We start from the raw sequence: 22,546 nt of genomic DNA on the forward strand, positions 1-22,546 counted from the left end.
TTTATCATTTTTTATGGACTCAAGTGAAATTTGACAAATTATGGAAAGTACTAAATTGATATTTGAATGATTGAAATAAAAAACATAAAAATAAAAGTATGTTGAAATTTAGAAAACAAAAAACAAAAGTGTAATATTAGTATCATATAAGGGTAAAATTGAAAAAAAAATTGATGTCCTCTCTAGATAATTATTATCATATCCTCATACTTAAATATAGAATAGAGATACATTAAATAAATTTATTTTTTCAATACATTTATAAAATAATAATAATAACACTTCATTTTTTTTAACATTAGAACTAAGGGTGAGCATTCGATTAATTCGGTTACCGACTGAACCGAATTAGCCATAACCGAACCGAACCGAAATATTTAGTCATAACCGAACCGACTGAACTAATTTTCATAACCGATGAAAACCGAACCGAATTAAAATTGGTTACCGATTAGTTTTAAAAAAATTGTGATTTAACTTTAATTATATATATAAATTTTTGTTAACACTACACTTTACACAAATGCATAAAAACATAAAATCACACACATCACAAATGTATAAGATTTATTTAAACACAATTAATACATATTAAATCGATTTTAAAATTAAAAATTAAAATATTTATAAAAATTGATAAATAAAAAAATTTATTAAATAATATTATTTATTATATCGATTAACAGATTTCAAAATTTTGAAAAACCGTAACCGAACCGAATTAACCGATATAATCGAATTTTTTTAATTTGAAAACCGAATTTCCAAAATAATCGAACCGAATTTCCGAATTGACTCGATTCGATCGATTAATTCGATTTAACCGAAATCTTGCCCACCCCTAATTAGAACCCACGATAAAAAAAATTTGTATGACAAATTTGAAAATAAAAAACAAATAATAATTTAATAATTGACCTTTTGATATAATTAACATGGAAAAAATAATAACGCTTCATTAAAAATATTGAAATCGTTGTTTTATTGGTGGATAAAGTCGAAAGACCCGTCAATGGTTAAAATAGTAATTCTACATGCCGCCACTTCCTACCCACGTTAACCCCATAAAACAGTGGGCCACTCAAATCTGCCAGCTTTTAATGGCCAAATCCACACACGCACACGCACACGCACCGCCCACTAGAAACCTCGAGGCGGTGTTTTCCGTTGGACTGGCCATTTATACCTCCACTTTTCCAATTTTTAAACAACCCTCTTCTTTATTTCAAGCTTATAATTATACATATATATATATATATATATATATATATATATATAGACCGCCTTTTTGTAAGCCGTCTTTGTACAGTAATTTCTTTAAAAAATCCAGCTTTACAAATTGATTTCTTCAAGGATATGGTTTTGCGATATTTATGTTTGTGATCTACTTCGATCGTACAGTATTATATACTGATTCTTGAATGCATATATGCTTCCTTTGAATTAGTGGCCAAATATTCGTCTTTCCTCTTTGCATATATTCGTTGGTTCGTTCTTTCTTGATTGAGACCATTGATCCCTCTTCCTATGTTATGGAGTTAATTTTTCGAAGTCCCGATTCTGTGGTAGAGCTTTTTAGGTGTCTATGTGAAGAATCTGTTGATGGTTCTTCGTGTCTTTGTTTTTTTGTCAGACTAAGTAATTAGAAAAGATTATTACGTTTTCTTCTTTCCTTGTTTAACCTTTCCAATTCAGTTATTTTTCCATCGTGCCGAAACCGTTTTTATTTTTTCTTCCGTGCGAAGTGATTTGATTGTAGACCAAGTTAACTTTTTTTGCAAGTTTCTGAATATCTTCTAAGTCGGTCACCTGGTCAGCAAGAAATAGGAGTTTTAACTTGTTTTTTTCTCATTCGGTAAAATCAATGGGTGACTATTCTGAAAGATGGAAGGTTTTGGCTCCGAATACGGCCACAACACCGGGGATATTTGTTCCTCATAATTCGAGTGCGGAAAACTTGCACACTGGTAGTAATCTTGATCAGCAAGATTATGCACCTTCTGATTGCGAGAGCGGGATTTCCGGGACCCAAAATGTTCAAGAAATCCGGTTTTCTGGCAAGGGATTGATTAGAATGGATGAAGGTGACAAGATTCATGACACTATCAAGAAAAAGGTGGTTTCGAGTCTGAGTTCTTGTGGATTTAATGCTCAAGTTGAGACCATTCAGAGGAACGATTTTTCTGGCATCATGAACCGAGCAAGGCAGTTATCATTCGGTATATATGAAAAAGCCATGGAGAATAAGTGTAATGGTAATGCTAACGTGAAGTATGCTTGGTATGGCGCTCCAAAGCATGAGATTGACAATATTCTTTCCCATGGCTTCGGCCTTCCTACTAGCACCGGTGCTCATGGTCGTGGCGTTTATCTGTTTCCAGTTGATCACATTGGTGAAAGGTAGAATGATCTAAACCTTGTCAACGCTTTGTATGTCGTTATATGATTGAAGGCTTTCTTTGGATTAGTCTCTTATTATTGTCTTGATTGGTCTGCTAATTCATTTATTCTTGTGATCCAGTATGCAATCATTGGTTGCTGATGAAGATGGGCTGAAGCATGTGTTACTTTGCCGGGTAATATTGGGAAGGATGGAGGCTGTTCCTGTCGGATCGTGCATGTATAATCCGAGTTCAGAAGAATTTGATTCTGGGGTTGATAATTTGTTGTCTCCGAGAAAGTATATTGTTTGGAGTTCGAGCATGAACACACGTATTTTACCAGATTTTGTGGTCAGTTTCAGGACATCCTATAGTCACGGTGGTGAGGATTCAATCCCAAGTTTTATGTACTAATTTTTTTTTTTTTGCCATCTTCTTGCATGTTCGTTGTAATATGATGCACGAAAATTTGATTGCAACTTTGTCCTTGCAGGATTTCAAGGGATCCCACAAACTTGTAAACGACCAAATTCAGATTGGATGCCGTTCGCAACACTGATAAACGCTCTCTCCAAGTTCTTGCCGCCTGATGCCATAAAATTGATCACTAAGCATCACAATGAACACAAAGTAAGTGCTTCTACTCACTCATTCTGATTTAGGTGAAGGCCAGTGGGGAAATTCTCAGGGCAAGTGTAATTTTGTTGCGTTTTATCGTGAAACAGAAGCAGAAGATAACAAGGCATGAAATGATTCAACGAGTGAGACATATAGCCGGGGACAAGTTATTGATCATGGTTATAAAATCAAATCGAGAAAAGGTAAAGCTTATTATTCCAACTTTGTTGATACTTGTTATCTTGCTTTGATGATTCTCTTACGGGGAATCATGCTTTTTCTATTATCTTAGTTTTAGCTTTCACTTTCCAGTTGTAATTTAGTCATTAAACGACGCAATGATGCTACTAGCAAGAACGATGAACCGCTGTTTCTGTTATTTGAATGATTCACGTTTTTATTACACTTCTGGATCTGTCTCCAATCACTGATACATGATTTTTTGTGGAAAATCACCTGAGCTATATATGCCTGCATTTTGATCAAGTGACAGCAACTTTATTATCCTCCAATCATGTATAATATAGCATGAAATAGAGTTCGTATGAATCCGAACATGTTCAACTGTCCAAGATCTCACTCCAACCTTAGTTTGTTGAGTAGCCCTTATGTGCTCCTGTCGGTTACCACGTAGTGGTGCTTGTCTTTTGCCGTATTCTATTCTTTCTTTTGCTGCACAAACTCACAGAGAAATGAAAGGTTATCACATTAGATGGAAAATGGCTCTGCTTACTACTTGTAGTCTAGCTTTTAATCGGTTTCTTTCTTGAAATTAAGCCTCGTTTAATTTGAGCGAGTGATTGACATTTCCGCTGTTGGTGCACAGATCAAACCATCCCACAACAACATCATACAGCAATGGAACAGAAGAAATTGAGCTCTCCGAAGAACAGAGATTTTTGTTAATTTTTATGGAGGTTGCCAATCCCACACTGCGGAATATAAATGAACTTAACTGAATACACACTAAAGATTACTATACGTTGTATTTCTTTTCTCCCTTGCTTTTTTTTCATAACGCGACCCTTAACTTGATCCAAGACAATAAAGCATTACACTTTTCGTTCTTTAAGACATCGTTGTCTTATCATATTACGGCCTTGAGTATTCCAGTATGATGAGATTTGTAGTTTTCCCTTGATGAATTCTGGCTTTGTTATGAGATTGAGATTTGTTGCTGAACTTTAATGAAATGTATGGCCGGGTAGAGGCTTTTAGTTTTGAGCATCATCCAATGCTGTATAATTTGGCGATGCTCGGCTTGATCTGTATCTCTTAAGTCGAGAGATTCAAAGACGAAATGACAAGAACTTCTGGTTCGAATTGCATATTATTGATAGCAAAAATGTGTGGTTGTTATTAATGATATGCATCGTCAATGCATGATGGTGTTTGATATTCAGAGAAGATTTCACTCCCTTGCTTCTCCAAGTCTACAGGCTTAGCTTCATGTATAAAATCTGATTTTTTTTTTTTTCTGATTTAGATGTCTAGCATGACAGAATGACAAGATCATGTTCTTTAGAAACGCATATTATACAATTAAATTTGTCACGCGTATATCATAACGTTTCTTAAAAAAAGCATGTGAAACATATCATAAATTTAAATCCATAAATTTAAATCGTGTAACATCTCGATTTTGCAGCATCTTGGATTTTGCAGCATCTGTTGTTACTAATGGTGGACGTTGCAAAATATATTGCAGCATCTGCCATTGATGGTAGCGTTTTGTCTTAATTTTGCAGAACTCCGCCATCTACGTTATTTTTTAAATTTTCTTTAAAAAAACCCGAAAGAGACTCCAAATAGGCAAATATCCAATTAGGAAACTTCCACTCGTCTTTGTTGTTTTCTAACAAACTTAAACTTAAATTGTTTCTCGAAAAAACTTGACTTTATGATTATTAGTAAACGAGATAATGGCTATATATTTTTCATCCCACTTGCTTTCAAAATTTCCATCTTTCATCTCATTTACTAGAAGACCTTTAGTCTGAACCCAATGACCAGCTGCAACAATGCAGGCTTAATTTGGAATAGTATCGAGCTTGCATCCTATATCTCTACACTGGAAGCAGTACGTCGAAACCAACCCGAAGCGTATCGCGAACTCGTTAACAAGTTTGAGATTCGAGGAGAAATTTCGTGGGGGATGATTCATTATTTAGTAGCATATATGGTTTAGCTTTTTAATGTGATGCCATGAATATTTCAAAAACAAATTTGGTGAAAGGTTTTCTCCAACGATATCATTAAATGACAATTGAGATATGTATGGACATTATATTCAAGCGTGGAATTATTATTGTTCCTTTGTAACTTGAAACATAATAATGCTGTAGATTTCTTTGTAGGCAAGCTACATTTTAATCTATTTATTTTTTTATTTATTTTTATAAAAGCAATTGAATCATTGGAATAAAATTTGTTTGAGTAAATGTCACGTATTAATTTATTAATTATGGTAAAAAAAACTCAAAAATTATATTTTCTTATACAAAAAAATAATCCATGTATCCTAAAAATCGTAATAAAAAAAACCCACCCGTAAAATGTAATATATATTAGTGGTATTAATAATCAAGAAATATGACCAAATTACCCTTTTTTTCTTCCTTTTTTCCTTTTCTTTTTTTGAGAGCTTACTTACCATTGGGGTTCATGGCGTGAAATTTTAATTATACAGGTAATTATGATAATATTTTATAGAAATAAATTAGTAATAATTTGGTTGGTCAAATCATTGATATAAATTTAAGGAATAATTAAATTTTAATAATGTATGTTTGTATCATTGTGATTTCAGTATGTGATGTTGCAAAATATTTATTCAGTCTTTGAAGGATTGGTTCTTGCACCTGCGAAGGTGCTTCAAACACAATATTCTTCATGAGCTTCAATAGCTCGCATTCTAAGAATATAAATATCGATGAATTAAATCGAGTTTGGTTTTAAACCAAGCGAAAAATATTCGAAGTAATCTTTCGTTAAAAAAAAACTGATTAATTTGAAAGCCTTTTAACTTGTGTGAACTGAATAAATGAAATGAGGCGGATCAGTTCTTGCATGTATCAATTCATTTATGGTGAGAACTGAACTAATAACAGCTCGAACTGATCAAATCAATATGAAAACAATAGATAAACAGTTAAGTACACAAGATATGTTTATGGATGTTCGTAGACTTCAACTGCTCATACGTCACCCTTCTACCACCTCCGGTAAGATCTACTAGAAGACTTTGATTTATACAATGCTTTGTACAAACCCACTCAGCTTGTGACTTACCCTACTGCCTAACTGAACTCCTAGTCTAGACTGAAAGCAGCACTTTCCAGCCAACACTTGTTTAACGTCTATGTATTAAAAACTACATATGCAAGTTTATTGTCTTTGTGCAAGACTCACTCAACTTATCAATGCGCTCTTTTTTCTGTATATGTGAGTGATGGTGTGTGCGCGTGTGAGAACTGATCTATGAATACAACACGAAAGTGTTCTCACACACTGAGGGAATTGTGTTTCTAATCTAAGTTGATAACACGTTGAAGTGTTCCCTCAAATTTCGACTGGTTGTTTCATTGTAAGCTGATATGAATTGAGCGTGCCCTTTCTTCTTCACACACCTATATTGTTTATGATCTTGTATTTATAGAGCAATGTGATCGTTCACCAAGACTCATCAAATATATTCGTTGCAGTTTGAATCTGTTTCTCGAAATTTGTGTTTTACCCTTTCTGGCAGTCATTCTGGAACGCTTTGACTTTAAGCTCTGCTGCAACATTCATTATTGTCCTTTGACTGGACAATTGCTTTCCTTAATGCGTACAGCTAGATTCCACTTAGCTAAGCTTGTCGTGTTCTGTAAACTGATCGATTCATAACTGATGCTCTGAACTGGTCTTGAACTGGTTTGGTGAAATATGTTGCTTTGTCAATTGAACTTATTTCACTGGTTCAGTTGAACTGATCAGCTGGGCTCTTCATCGGTTGAGCTCTTCTTCAGCTGACCGGACTTCTGAAGGTCTTCTGCTAAACTACCTATCAGTTGAACAATCAGTTGAACTGGTTCAGTTTGAGCAATCAATTGTTACTTTCAGTTTGCGTCTCGATAGCTTCAGTGTTGGCTCGATAGCTTTCTGCGCACTTAGGTAAATTTATTAGAAACAAAATAACAAGTTTTTTGACATCAAAATCAAGATTGTGTTCTTGTTCCAATAGTCTTCTATCTTAGATTTTATTTTTTCCAATCTAGGTTCTTTTTTATATTTCACTAATATAATGTTATTTTAGAAAAATGAATGAAATTGTTAAAAATTAAAAGACATATGATTCAAAATTAACAAAACGGAGCACCATAAATACAAATAGACAAATATATTTACTAGGACAAATTGACAATTTTCCCATAAATTTGTTCACAAAATGCAAACTACATAAGCCTTTGTTTAGACAAATACTAATAAAATATTTTTATAATAGTGTTTTTTTTTAAAAAAAAATATAAACTGTTTTGAAAGTTGTTTTAGAATAAATATCACGTGTTTTGTAAATCATTCTATAAAACCGTTTTTAAATTGAAAATGTATTTGTACAGATATTTTAAAAAACGATTTTATATATAAAAATAATTAAGAATGTGCTTGAACGATTATTTAAAAAAACATTTTAATTTCGTTTAACTCACATTTTTTATTTTAAAAACATAAAAAAAAAAAAACAAAAAAAAAACACACACACACACATCTCAATTGTTTTTAAAATATTATAAATAACACTTTTTAAAAAAAATTAGAAAAAACAAACGCTAAAAATAATTTTAAAATGATTTTCCAAAAGAGCATTAATTTTTAACTCTAGAAGCATCGGATCTCTTGTTTACTTGTCAAAAAATCCAGTGCCACATATTCTTCAATACTGCTTGGATAAAAAAACAACACAAAAAGTTTACCTTGTTAGTATGGAAAAATTACAAATTGCTGAGGATGAAGATGATAGATATTATATATTATTTCATACTTGATAGAGTGGCTACATAAATCTACAGATACTCTTATTAATCTATTTTTAGAATTAATAAATCATTTTTATTCAACAATCCAAATATTTTTATTTGAATTCAATTAAACAAAAATATATTAAAATTTATGGGATCTCAGTTGTCACCTAAGATCACACACTGAAATGGAATATTATTCTAGTCGTTTTAACCATGTATTGATTGATATCGTAAATCTAAACTTCAATCTCTAGCCTTTCGGTTCGAGATCAAACAACAAATATACAAACAATTGATCAGATTATTCACATATGACGATAAACACGTAGCAATCAATAATTAGATACAAGAAAGAATTAAGTTCGTTGAATAAAACAAATATCAAATATATTCTTGTCTCGATCCTATCAAGGCCTCATTTAAAAATAAATTACTCCATAAATTCAAAACGAAGAAATATGTCAATGTTTAAATCTATGAAAATAATATTCAAGAAGAGAAAGATTGAAAGATTTCAATGTGAATGTCGTGTCTCTCTCTTGAAGTGCTCTTCTTCATCTCCAACCCTAAGTGCCAATGTTTTATTGCTCAAAAGTCCCTTTTCATTGTTCTTGGGGTTTTTTTTTTCAATTTACATCTCCCTCAAAATGACCGAAAAAATATCTAGAAATAGAGTCCTAATACTTTTGGAAGGAACAAAATCGAGTTTGAATAGGTAAGGATTCAAAAATCTGATTTCCTTATCCCGCACTCGTGCTGAATGACTCACGGGACACCCTTGGGGGCAATTCTCTTCATTTTTTCATATTTCGTCAGCACTACACAACAAGAATAATTCAATGAATAACCGCAAAACTAAGATGCTAACACGTCAAATAAGCACAAAACGACGTAAAATAGACTACAAAACGACAATACTTTTTGTTCATATCACATGTGTTGAGAGAACTTCTCCCTACATAAAAAAATCATTATATTGGATTAGTTAAGTAAATTCCACTCATAATCCAATAATTGACAATACGTGAGGAGAGAACTTCTCCAGATGTAACATATATTTTAACAAATATTTAACAACTGGCACTATAGTTTTACAAAAAAAAAAAACAATATTCATTAATCATTTATCTGCATTATTTACTAAAAACTAGAAAGCCTTCAACATTTTCATCTAATTATATTAATGTATATTTCTCTATGACACTTAAAACGTTAGCACGATTTTGACAAGAGAATTTTGTAATCTATCCATATATCAACATAAAACAACTTTTAGAAAATGAATTATTTTGTCTGTTTGTTAGGGCAAAAAATCTAGTTGGTGAGTTGTCCTAACAATTGAGTCCGATGTTGCAAGTTTTAGTTTAATGATTTTTCATGATTATTTATTAAGCTAGCAGGCCAGATTTAGAAGCAAAAATAATCACATGTTTTGTAATCGGTAGCCATTCAAATGATTGCTTATCAATTATCTTATAAATGTTTAATATATTTTTATTATTTTATACTTTATTTTGAAATTATTCTTTTCTCTTGTCAGATTATATGTCAATATCATTTGTTTCGCGGAAAAAATTACTAAAATTTAAAAAACATATAAGATTTTATGAATATCCGACATCAATCTTATCGTGGAAGTCGATAATGCATAATAGAATAAAATGCAAAGTGAATTGGCAAAAATTTGTGTGAGATGGTCTCACGTGTCGTATTTCGTGATAAAGATTTCTTATTTTGGTCATACATGAAAAAATATTACTTTTATGTTGAGAGGATTAATTTTTATTGTGAATATCGGTAGGATTGAATCGTCTCACAAATAAAGATTCGTGAGACCGTCTCGCAAGAGACCTACTCAAGTGAATTAATAAACTTATCCGATGTTAATTGACTATTTCCAACATGTTTGGACAAAGATAAGGGCAAACTCTTTCTAGAAATTTAAATAAATTATAAATTATCTTATTGTTTCTAGATCATTGATTTAGTTTCTATGTGCCCTTTTTCCTTGTTAATTAATTTCAATAAAGCTACAAATTTTAATTTTGTTTTCTACCTCTCATTTTCTTTCTTGGAATATATATGTAAAATCGATGTTTGGTAATGTCTTTCGTCTTTCTTTGTCCCAATTAAGATATTTTAATGATAAGGCTCATTATTATTAATGCACCTCATCTTAATATATAATTAGCAAAAACTTGTGTGAAACGCTCTCACGTGTCGTATTTTGTGAGACAGATATTTTATTTAGGTCATCTATGAAAAAATATTACTTTTTGTTGCGAATATAGATATGATTGACCCATCTCACAGATAAAAATTCATGAGATTATCTTACAAGAAACCTACTCTTTAATAACACGTTCACATCTATTTCATTTGATACCACTAACATAAAAATAATATTACTCAATTAGTCATCCAATCTTTCACACTCTCAATTCTAAAAACACAAATTAATTATATATTTTTTCACGGGTTGATATTGACATTTATAGGTCTCCTAAAAAAGTATCACACAGACACATATATAAATATTTTTGAGATGAGTCGATTCAATTCGTATTTAAAATAAAAAATAATATTTTTTATTGGTTGGGTCGGATATCCGTAAATACAAAATCAAGTTCTAAATTTAAGTTTTAGAATCTCTTTAATACTAATAATTATACGTCAAATTGAGGAAAAACACAGGATCGGAGAAACGTAGTGTACGTGTGAATTAGGGATAATTACGTATGAACCAAGCAAGGAATACAAAACATTAAACATGTACGGGGCTTCAAAAAGTCCAAAGTCAATCATCTCATTTACCTAAATCGACCCAATTTTTTCTAATTTTTTTTAATAAACTTTCAAATATATGCCATCCCTACGACAATTTGAATAATTATTTAAGCTTCGGTATTTATTTAAACAAAACAATTAAATATGTAAAATTATACTCAAATTTCATAGATTAGTTATTTGAAGATGGGATGACTTCTAGTGAAGGCATTTTGCGTTTATATCAGGGTCTTAACAAAATTGAACATGCGCAAATAAAATTAGTTATATATAAATTTTTTTCCAAAAAACTTTTATAAAATTGTCTGATGTATCAATTTTACGAGATAAATCTCCGGTCTGACCCCAACTATGAAAATATTATTTTTTATTATGTTAAATGTATTACTTTTCATTGTAGGTATGTATTGAATCGACCGTCTAATATATCCAGATTCGTGTGTGACTATCTCACAAGAGACCTACTCACATCTCTCACTTTCTTCCATGAAATTCAAATATTAAATTTTGAGTCTTTGGTTGCCTAATTTATATTTTATATATGAGAAAATATTTATTTATCATATTAATGGTAATAGTAATTCCATCCATTTTAGATTGAAATACATATTTTCACTCCTCATTTACTCCACATTTTTTATATTTATAAAATATTTTACTTATTTAACTTAACTGTTATAAATCTATATTATATTTAATGATAAATATATTTTTATTATAATTATAAAAATTAAAATATCAAAATAATAATAATAACAATAATAATATTATCAAACACATCACTATCATCATATATAATAATGATAATATTAATAATTAAAATAATAATTTAAAGATCACGTAATAAAAATATATAATAAAATAAAATATTATAAGGAAAATTATTTAATAAACAAAATATTATTTACAAAATCAAATTAAGATAAATAGTTATATTAGGTTTATGATAACGATAATTTTATAATAATTAATAGTGTATCGATATTTATAATTTTATTTTTAATAATAATAATAATAAATTTTGAAAAATTGAAATTTATTTAAAAAAATTATTTGAAAATTAAAAAATTATTTATTTTATATGTTTCATTTTTTATCAATTATTTAAATGAAATAAACATGTAACTGAGGTGTACCAACAAAGTAATTGAGTCACATACACCAATATCACCAAATAATTACCTTGCTAAATTATTCTGCACCCTACCTCACCCAATCACAAACTTCCCGTGGCGCGTTGATCTTTTCCTATTTTCTTTTAAAATCGCTGCTATATAATCTCCTATGCTAGCCTTCTCAGCTTCGGCCATTTCTACCATCTCTCTCTCATACGCATTCGACGTTTCCGCCATTTTTCCCACCTTAAGAAATGCAGTCGGGGGAAGTAACCTCGCTTTCTCCCAGTTTCAACAGCTATTCCAACACCAATCTTGTCGAAATAGCCGCTCGGGTCGTCGAAGAATTTCGGGCGGAGACCGACTCAGATGAATTTTACTTCGACAGGGAAGAGAGTTTCGAGTCCATGAAAAGGGACGGTGAATACGAAAACAAGGATGAGGAATTCGAATTCGAGTTCTCCACGAAAGGTTCCGAATCGTCGCCGATTTCGGCTGATGAGATCTTCTACAACGGTAAGATCAGACCCGTTTACCCGGTTTTCGATACGCATTTGTTGATCGGTGGAGATAAGATTCAGAACGAGGTTTTCCAAGAAAATGGGACGAAAACGATTCGGCTCTCTTTGAGAAAGCTTTTCATTAAAGAAAGAGAAACGGCGACCACTTCGTCGAGCTCGTCTTCAGACGTGGACGAACTCGAAGGAGTCCCGGCGGAGACGTACTGCGTGTGGAGGCCGAAGGCTGCGGCGACGCCGCTCAAGAGCAGCTCAACGGGGTCTAGTTCGAAGAGGTGGAAGTTGAAGGACTTTTTGCATAGGAGCCACAGCGAGGGAAGTAAAGATGGTGTCGTTTTGTTAACTACCGGTAACAGCGGTAGAAAAAAAGAAAGTGAACATAAAACTAAAGAAACAGCGGCGAGTGCCGTAAAGTTGAAATCGGCGGTGACGCCTCCTCCGGCGACGTCGCTCTATAACCGAGACGGCGGGGAGAAGCGGCGGACGTACTTACCGTACAGACAGGATTTGGTTGGGTTTTTCTCTAATTCAAACGGGTTTTGAGTAAGCAGCCTTTTTCAAAATTATAATATATAATAATAATAATATTGTATTTTATTTTTTTAACATTTTTTTTTTAAAATTCTTCAATTATCGTTATGTAGACTGGGTGTGTTTGTATATATATCGAATATTGCACCTTTTTAATTTAATTTTTTTTTACCCTTTTTCTGTTCTTTAATTTAATGTTATTTTCTTCTGAGTGTAAAAGGAATATTCTAATTAATTTTATCGAATAGTGACTCAATCTAGATTTCCCGTTTGTGTTCAGAATTCGATTATCTCTATTAATATTTTATTGAACGAATTTTAACAGATGTTTTGTCCAGTTTGATTTATTCGATTAACGTGATTTGTTGCCTATTATATTAATTCAATTATCTCTATTAATAATGATGGCATCTAATTTTTTGTGTGAAGATTAAACGTTACGGCAAAAATTTGTGTGAGACGGTCTCACGAGTCGTATTTGTGAGACGAATCTCTTATTTGGGTCACCCATGAAAAAGTATTACTTTTTATGCTAAGAGTATTACTTTTTATTGTGAATATGTGTAGGGTTGACTCGTCTCACAGATTATGATCCGTGAGACGGTCTCATATGAGACTCACTCTTCCTTAAAATAATTAATATCTCTCGTACTTACGCAGTTTTGTTAGATATATAGTGTGCATAATTGTTCTCCTACGCGATTTCTTTTTTTGAAGTACAACTGTGACATTATTAAAATCAAATAATTCAATTAATGCCTTCTAAAGCAATAATTAAAAAGAAGATAATAACAACTTTATTGGTAATCAGCATTAGTTTGAAAATGAATTTTTTTTTAAAAAATTGCAAATTAGTCAATCAAGATATTGGAAAGGATGGAACCATTCGAACCACTACCACTTCAATCAATATTTTAGAATAACGTCTACTTTTAATTTTCGAAAGAGTATTGTGGGTTTCAAATATACTTTAAAAATAACATTAAAATATAAATTTCGAGTTTCCATAGAACACTTTATAAAGATAATAAAGAATTAGAACTTTTGACATCTTCCCTTGGCCTCTGCCTTAGATTATGTCGGAAAATGAAGGCGAGGGTCCGAGAAATAATCACATGGTGACTCGAAGCCGACTCGATAAACAAGAAGGCACGATTTCAAAGTCGTCTTCTTTTTTTTTTCTCAATTATTATTATGTCAGAAATTGATTTTTTTTGTTTTCAGGTGCGCTGGAATCGAAAGAAATTATGTGCCACTGCATCACTCCTAGTGTTTGTTAAGATTAAAACTTGGAGTCAACTCAACCCCAAATACTAGCTTAAGAAGGAGGATTGTCCAAACTTATATATACAACTCCAAGGTTATTTATCCAACCGATTTAAGACAATTAACACAACTCCTCTCACACCCTAGGAATGAACATCTGGAGCGTGGAGTTTACAAATGACTCAATTATGGGCAGAACAGGTGGTCCAACACATAACGGTGGAACCTGAGCTCTGATAACATGTTAAGATTGGAACTTGGACCTAACTCAACCCCAAAAGCTAGCTCAAGGGGGGAGGATTGTCCAGGTTCATATACCCAACTCCCAGGTTATTTATCCAATCGATGTGGAACAATTAACAGTTGGAATTTCAAAGTCTTAATACAACTTATATGATCTTGTTTGTTTCATTTATCTTGTTGGTCTAGCTATCAATAAGATTATAGTCTAATCCCCTCTCCATTTTATATTTTTTTTTTGACATTTTCAATTGAAAAATTTCTTCATTTTATTATTTTCTATAATAAAATGTTTTCCGGCTTTCGAGCGGAGATATCCGAATTCAAAATCCCACACACACAACCATTTTTTTTTACCAAGAGATTTTATCCATGGTCAAATACTGGACCACTTCAAATCGAAAAACACCAAAGTTTCGTTTTAGGTAAGAACATGAATTGGCAAGCTTATGGTCCTCCAGGCGTTATTGCGGATGGCCTTTATGTCACATTTTGCAGTCCAATTCCAAAGCAAAAGCTAGACACCATTTCTTTCCATATCACATGTTTTTTTTTAGTGGCAATCATATATGGAAATTATTAGATTCAAAGAATGCCCTACTTTATCTATAGAAATTGTGTGTCATAATCTTAGAGGATTGTTGATATATGAAGGTAGGGATGTGTATGTTTGTTGGTCTGAGTCGTGCCTTTCGGTTTAAACATTTTTCAAAAGTTAACATTATGAAAAGGAATTTTACACAGTTTAATTTGGTTTATGCATGAAAATAAGTTAGATACTATGTGAGTAAGTCAGAAATATATATCGATTTGAACATACGACGTAAGTGTTGTTTCAACTTGAAACAATATCCAGATTTTGGAATACATTTGAGAAAATATATTAATATTTAAAAAAATAATACAACTTGTTTGGATAAAGAAGACTTACTCACTATCCATTTTGGGTTCAAGAATTTAATATATTTGAAATAAAGTTGGCCATCCCTCAAACTTTACCTACTAGGCGACTAGCCAATGAAAAGGTGGAAGCAAACAAATACAAAGGAATTAAAATTCATGAGAATACGTACAAGATATAAAATTGAGGGCAAAAGGTTGTGTGAGACGATCACTGGTCCTATTTTGTGAGATTGATCTCTTATTTGGTTCATAAATGCAAAATTATTACTTTTTATGTTTAGAATATTAGCTTTTATTGTGAATATCGGTAAGGTTGACTCGTCTCACAGATAAAGATTCGTGAGACCGTCTCACAATAGATCTACTCAAAATTCAGACGAGCTTACACAAACTTGTTTTAATAATCCTAAACCGAAGGAGAAAGTAGTCATTAGAGACGTTGGCTCAAAGTATACATGTAATCTTTAATACATTGGAAATTCGAAAATGTCGGGAATTGGACCCAGAGAGAGAGAGAGAGAGAGAGTAAACACCAAGAAGGCCCAATTAGTTTTGTTTTTTTACACATCTTTTGGTAAGTGGAGGCCCGATCTGGTAGTGGTTGAGTGAGATTTGGCACATTATGCACCCCAACTCTCTCATAATCTGTATGGATAAGTTTCCTTTTTCTAGATATTGTGAGACGGTCTCACGAATCTTTATCTTTGAGATGGGTCAACCCTACCGAATACCGATATTCACAATAAAGAGTAATACTCTTATCATAAAAGGTAATATTTTTTCATCGATCACCAAAATAAGAGATATGTCTCACAAAATACGATCAATGAGACCATCTCATACAAGTTTTTGCCAAATAATAAATGTCTTATTCTCTGTACCAAATGTCCACATACTATTTATATCAAATAAAAATCCATAACTATTAGAGTAAAGTGGGATGGACACCCAAGAGTAGGGGTGAGTATTCGGTTAATCCGGTTATTGACCGAACCGAATTAGCCATAACCGAACCGAAATATTTAGCCATAACCGAACCGACCGAATTAATTTTCATAACCGATGAAAAACTAACCGAATTAAAATCGGTTAATTCGGTCGGTGACCGAATTAACCGATTAGTTTAAAAAAAATTGTGATTTAACTTTAATTATATATGTAAATTTTTTTTAACACTACACTTTACACAAATGCATAAAAACATAAAATCACAAACATCACAAATGTATAAGTTTTATTTGAACACAATTAATACATACTATACCGATTTTAAAATTAAAAATTAAAATATTTATAAAAATTGAAAAATAAAAAAATTATTAAATAATAATATTTATTATATCGGTTAATTCGGTTAATCGATTTCAAAATTTTGAAAACCGTAACCGAACCGAATTAACCGATATAACCGAATTTTTTTAATTTGAAAACCGAATTTCCGAAATAACCGAACCGAATTTCCGAATTAGCTCGGTTCGGTCGGTTAATTCGGTTTAACCGAAATCTTGCTCACCCCTACCCAAGAGTCCACTAGTAACCTTCTATTAGCGAATAGCAAAAACTAAAAACTAAAACAACCTTTTAAATTATCAAGTGCAAATCATTAATAACAATTTGAGCACTTGGATTTTGTTATGAGATTCAAATTGGGCTTAAACTTGCTTTTAAAAAATTAAATAAAATCGGGCTAAGTTTAGTTGCTTCTACCACAATTTCTTTTTATTAGAAGCTAGGCATATATATATATATATATATATATATATATATATATATATATATATATATAATTGGCACATCCAAAAAAGTTTCAAAGTGATGAAAATCCCGGTTTTGTAAAATTTAACTCAACTTTTTAACGAACATAACAATTCATATTTCACAAGTTACCGTGTTATTACAATTACGATGATCAAAATTTCGTTTTGTTGTAACCACTGCTTGCTAATTCGTGAGAATACTATCAATCGTGACGCATTTAAAATTCCAAAATTATTTGCTATGTAGCCTTGTAGGAGTCTTATTATGGCAGCAAAACTCTCTCTGAGTTCCAATTCCTCGAGCATGAATTCTACATTTCATTGATGTGATTTCAATGGCACTACAGAAATGGGGACAGGTGTTTTCAGATAACTGCTAAAATATTTCAGTTTTCACCATTGTTACATAACAGCTTCTTGCATGTCCCCTTGACAAGTCTACATACCTACTCGCCATAGCTCATACAAGGGCCGGTGTCAGACCGGCCGACGGCTGCAAACTGGCTGCATAGTCCCGTGCCCACAAATCGTAGTGTATGATATCTTCGAGAGAGGGCGAAGACACCAAATCTTCACGGTGTTTATCACATGTTAGCTCCACAACTTTGAATATGTCCAGGTAACCAATCCTGCAACATGGACAAAAGGTCGTTTGCTGTAACACAGGGGACCATGATAACATGGTAAAAACAATGCTGCATGTAATATAAAAGTGTGCAACGGTTGCCGGAAAAAATACGTGACTAGGGAAGAGTAAAGCTCTCATTTAAAACAGCAAGACCGAGTAAAACATGAACCATGATTGAGTAGATCAAACGATGAAACACAAACAACAGTTCGAAGATCAATTGATTAAAGACTGGGACAGGAAGTTGGGGAGTACGACACAAAATCTGCCATCCATAAAGCTAATGAACCAAACAGTTTGAACGGAACACTCGGTACACACTGGAGGTAACTGGCAACCTCCATTCAGGATTGATTAACACTCGATGACTCGCTCACACCCTCAGTAGTTGGGAGAATAACCATGTCTAGGATCTTAATTTGCTCTGAGACAATTACAGAAAAATGAAAACTAATTAAAGTGAACACTTACTTCTCGTCGATGAACATTTCTACAGCTTTCTCGTTTGCAGCACTAAGAACACCAGTCATGGTTCCCCCTGCTCGTCCAGCAGCATACGCAAGATCCATGGATGGATACTTAACATTGTCGGGACTCTTGAATGTAAGAGATCCAAGCCTGAACCAACAAATTATAGTTTCAGTTATTATCATAGTAATAATACACATGTACCACAAATTACTCAGCAAGTCATAAAATCTTTGTGCAAGGTTGTGGTTATTACTTGCAGAGATCAAGACGAGGCCATGTAATCTCGGAACAATAGATTCTGTCTGGCCAAGATAGGGTGTATAGAATAGGCAAACGCATATCAGGCCAACCCAGTTGTGCCAATATTGATGAATCCTGAATAGGAAAAGAAAATTCAGAATATTGGGCAAAAAAGGAATCAAAGTTAACTGCTAGCTTTAGTAAGTGGAAAGGGGACAACAAATCAACCTGTGTCTCAACCATTGAATGTATGATTGATTGGGGATGAATAACGATCTCAATGTCATCATAATCAGCCCCATACAGATAGTGAGCTTCAATGACTTCTAGACCCTGCAATGACAAAATAAAATATTTTAATCTTTTGCAGCTGCACCAGAAACTATAATTAATAATAACAATCCAACTATAATTTTTTCAACTGTAAATTAACCAACATGCCGAGTTTCAATCGATATGAAATCTAGGCAGCCAAACAAAATAATTGAGATAATTATTACTCTCCACCAAAGATACTGGTTGCTCTAAACCCATAGTTTTTTGTACTTGGCTTGGGTTATCAAGACTTGGAACACAACCCAATGGAAATTACCTTATTAAAGAGTGTAGCTGAGTCAACCGTAATCTTTTTTCCCATATTCCAGTTAGGATGTTTTAAAGCATCTGCTACTTTCACTTCCTTCAATTTATCCACCGGCCAATCTCTGTCAATAGCAGCATCATATATTATAAATTCTTATTTAAAACAGTTGAACTAGAGAAACATGTTAGAAAAAAGAAAAATGTAAATGCAAGTTAACTGGAGTGTGTTTCAAGAGAGGGAAAAGGGCAAGGAAAACAAATGAACAAAATTCCATCACAACTAGGAATTTTTTAAAAAATCGTTTTTTATGGACACAATTTCATACCTGAAAGCGCCACCTGATGCTGTCAAGATGATGCGCCTGAGAGCACCTTCCGGCAAGCCTTGTATACACTGAAAAAGATATACGCCTCATACTTTAGAATCGGCAAAGTGACTAGACAAGTTGGATAAGAAAGAAATGTAATACAATCATGCATCTCTTACTACTAAATCCGTTCCGGCTGTTTAAAATAACATACTTTTGGACTGTGTAAGTCATTTTATTACCTGAAATATGGCAGAATGTTCAGAATCAGCAGGGAGAATCTTAACATTATGCTTGTGCGCAAGAGGGAGGACAAAAGGGCCTCCAGCAATTAGCGTCTCTTTATTGGCCAATGCGATGTCTTTTCCAGCTTCAATAGCAGCTACTGTAGGCTGCAGAAGTCAAATACAAAATAAATGGTAAGGAGTTTTCAAGTTCATTAAATTACAAATTTTTCACACAAAAAGATTACGTAAAAATGTCATTGTTCAACAAAATTTCAATCAAAAAATCAGTTCTCAAAATTAGAAAGAAAGCATTGACAAAATTAAAATTTATGTAATATTTTCAAGAACATATTTTCGAACATTAAAATTTATTCCCACTCTCTCGGCTAACTTCTAGGAGCTGTGGTTCGACCATCATGCTTATTGGCATTGCGTACAAAATAAAGTTATCACGAAGCTTAGAATTAGAACTGATAGTTGAGATGACAGATTCCAAAATTTTCAAATACTCTAACCGAACAAGAGAAACATAAAACAAGAGAAAAAGCACTTGAGTTTACCTTTAATCCCGCACAGCCCACAATTCCTGTAACAACAGTAACAGCATCTGGATGTCTAGCAACCTGGAATATCATAAGAGAAATGAGTAGGTTAAAAATAGATCTTATAAATACAAAAATTCATTCTAAAAAGCGATATGCGATAGATGAGCGACCACCCACAGCCTAGGTGCGGTGTGCCTAAGCGGTTTTTTCTCTTTTACTTAAATATCTAATTTTTCTTGTTTATGTCCGTATTTCTCCAATAATTCCTCTATATTGGATTCAAATTCAAAATTTCTTCCTCTTCACACGATACAAGTTGATTGCAAAAATATGTAAACAATTTTTTAAAAAAAAATTTAGAAACAAAAATTATATAGGTTATATATTAGGCGGACACTCCTACACGGCTTCTAAAAATCGGAGCGGTGAGTGACCGCCCAGCATCTAGACGGTCTTAGACGGAGCCTTTTAGAACAATACAAAAATTACAAAGAAAGACAATGATACAGAAGAAAACAAACCTCTATGACTCCCTGTTCTCCAGGAATGATTTCAGGTTTGTCTTGGACACCAGCCAAAGCCTCCTTAAGCTCACCAACTAATGATTCATTTCGAACTGCGACTAGCTGAGGTTTGAACCTCTTTACCTGCATGACAAGTTGCTAGATTAGACAACTTGATTTAAAAACATGCGTTCCTATGTAAATGTCGTGTCTTTAATGGATAAATCACCTGATCAGCAAGAAGAGTAACATTTGAACCAGCTGCAAGTGCTACAACCTTAAACTTATCTGGATTTTCTGCAACTATATCCAATGTCTGCAGAGCACAAACTCAAATCATGAGCCATACAGATGAAACTCATCGGGCTTCGGCATAAAAAAGGTAGTACTCAAATTCAGGTACTTTTGAGCAGACATCATACTTTAAAAAGCCATAGGCTCAAAACATGTTGGCTTTTCTCTCCAACTTGAATAACTACAACCTTTATATATAATCAGTAATTTAAATATAAATGTCAAGTTTTCCCCCATATTTCTTGCATAACTTCTAAATCACGATTCTGTCCTAATACATCCATGCTCAACACAGGCATGCGCATATAGGCCTAACAATTCATATATTTCACCTGGGTTCCAATGGAGCCAGTCGACCCAACTATTGAAATAGGCTTCGGACCCTCCCAACTGACACGCCCTGGCTCAAAAACAGCCCGGCCCGGCCAGGCAGGAGGAGGTGGCGGCTGCGCAGAACAATGGACTCTCTTGGCAACTGTGCATCCATCCTTCCTCTTAAAAACAACCCCACCTGAAAAAAAGTAACCAAATTTGTAAAATTTTAAATAAAACCAGGAATCAAAAAAAGAAGAGGAAAAAGCCAAAGATGATTCAACTGTTAATGATGACCAAAAAATATTGTATCTTTACAATAACCACAAGAGAAAATTGCACCAATCAAATCCCCCAGTACATTGGCCAGACCAATCTCCAATCAATTATAGAGATAAAAATTTAAACCAAATGCCACAAACCACGTCCTCGATTACAGATAACACGGATGACCCATATGGCCAAGATGCCCGAATCAAACAAAGCAATAATTAAAGCCAAAAAGACGAACCAACATTTTAAACAAAAAAAGAAAAAAAAAACCCAGACAAGTGAACAACTCATACACTAGCAATTCCTAAAGGATCACACAAAAATCATAAATTTCAACTCAAAACTAAACCATCCAGCAAAGGAAGCAACTTAAACATGCCTACAGAAGCACGGGTCTGTTATGACATACCTTGAAGCTTGAGGAGATTAAGGTTGTAATTGGATTTCGAGGAGTCCAAAAAAGAGAGGGCCTTGATTTCAGTTGGAGACACCAAATTCAAAGCCATTGCTTTTCACCACCACACTTCACTTTGTTAATAATTTTCTGAAAAAACAGTGTTAATTTCAAGAATCAAATATAAGTATAACGAACAAGGCAACACTTTCTTGTTCTGGCGAAGTGATTGCCCTTGTAAGGGAATGATAGCGGTGGTGTATGAATTGAATGGATATGGTGGGATGGCCACTAAACCAGCACTTCTGTTGTCTGTTTTATAAACTTGTTTTTCATTTCAAAAATAATAATAACTGAAAATTACAGCTATTTGTTAAGTAATTTTTACATTTTATCTTAATTAAATAATAATAATTTTGTCCTACTAAAATATCTTGTGCTAACTTATTAATATTTTAAATTATACGGCAGTTCAAGCACTTTCTCATTGCTTACCAACATAATAATTATGACCTCAATATCTGCTACATACTTTTTTTCTATCTGAGAAATTCGTACAACTCTCATGTCAATGTAGATTGATTTAGCGCTAAAACTAAGTCTGGGTAACGTTCGATCAAAATTTGAACGTACACAATTTAACATCACTT

General features: G+C 32.9%; 3 protein-coding genes across 3 annotated transcripts; 2 read left to right on the forward strand and 1 right to left on the reverse strand.

Annotated features, from left to right (window-relative positions):
• The first annotated feature begins 1,202 nt into the window (after window positions 1-1,202).
• LOC140822824 (probable inactive poly [ADP-ribose] polymerase SRO5) lies at window positions 1,203-4,327 on the forward strand. Its single transcript, XM_073183726.1, has 5 exons — window positions 1,203-2,400; window positions 2,522-2,763; window positions 2,875-3,011; window positions 3,107-3,202; window positions 3,826-4,327. The coding sequence occupies exons 1-5, from the start codon at window positions 1,865-1,867 to the stop codon at window positions 3,874-3,876; spliced, it is 1,062 nt and encodes a 353-aa protein (XP_073039827.1). The 5' UTR covers window positions 1,203-1,864; the 3' UTR covers window positions 3,877-4,327.
• Window positions 4,328-12,099: 7,772 nt separating this feature from the next.
• On the forward strand, window positions 12,100-13,147 carry LOC140824536 (uncharacterized). The gene has a single exon (XM_073186115.1). The coding sequence runs from the start codon at window positions 12,159-12,161 to the stop codon at window positions 12,963-12,965; it is 807 nt and encodes a 268-aa protein (XP_073042216.1). The 5' UTR covers window positions 12,100-12,158; the 3' UTR covers window positions 12,966-13,147.
• A 4,256-nt stretch (window positions 13,148-17,403) lies between these two features.
• Window positions 17,404-22,199, reverse strand: LOC140822826 (1-deoxy-D-xylulose 5-phosphate reductoisomerase, chloroplastic). Its single transcript, XM_073183727.1, has 12 exons — window positions 21,912-22,199; window positions 21,250-21,428; window positions 20,853-20,939; window positions 20,642-20,767; window positions 20,136-20,198; window positions 19,591-19,740; window positions 19,367-19,434; window positions 19,051-19,162; window positions 18,687-18,791; window positions 18,472-18,593; window positions 18,219-18,365; window positions 17,404-17,748 (listed from the first exon to the last, which is right to left on the reverse strand). The coding sequence occupies exons 1-12, from the start codon at window positions 22,006-22,008 to the stop codon at window positions 17,580-17,582; spliced, it is 1,425 nt and encodes a 474-aa protein (XP_073039828.1). The 5' UTR covers window positions 22,009-22,199; the 3' UTR covers window positions 17,404-17,579.
• Window positions 22,200-22,546: the final 347 nt, after the last annotated feature.

The sequence above is a fragment of the Primulina eburnea genome, chromosome 2 (assembly GCF_022965805.1).
Source record: "Primulina eburnea isolate SZY01 chromosome 2, ASM2296580v1, whole genome shotgun sequence".
Lineage (NCBI taxonomy): Eukaryota > Viridiplantae > Streptophyta > Magnoliopsida > Lamiales > Gesneriaceae > Primulina > Primulina eburnea.

Excerpts from the sequence above, each read along its gene's own strand:
- LOC140822824 (XM_073183726.1), top strand. The coding sequence starts at position 1,865 with ATGGGTGACTATTCTGAAAGATGGAAGGTTTTGGCTCCGAATACGGCC. Across the intron at positions 2,401-2,521 it reads GTTGATCACATTGGTGAAAG|TATGCAATCATTGGTTGCTG; the intron begins GTAGAATGATCT and ends CTTGTGATCCAG. Across the intron at positions 3,203-3,825 it reads TAAAATCAAATCGAGAAAAG|ATCAAACCATCCCACAACAA; the intron begins GTAAAGCTTATT and ends GTTGGTGCACAG.
- LOC140824536 (XM_073186115.1), top strand. The coding sequence starts at position 12,159 with ATGCAGTCGGGGGAAGTAACCTCGCTTTCTCCCAGTTTCAACAGCTAT.
- LOC140822826 (XM_073183727.1), bottom strand. The coding sequence starts at position 22,008 with ATGGCTTTGAATTTGGTGTCTCCAACTGAAATCAAGGCCCTCTCTTTT. Across the intron at positions 20,940-21,249 it reads CTGGCTCCATTGGAACCCAG|ACATTGGATATAGTTGCAGA; the intron begins GTGAAATATATG and ends TGTGCTCTGCAG. Across the intron at positions 17,749-18,218 it reads GAAATGTTCATCGACGAGAA|GATTGGTTACCTGGACATAT; the intron begins GTAAGTGTTCAC and ends TCCATGTTGCAG.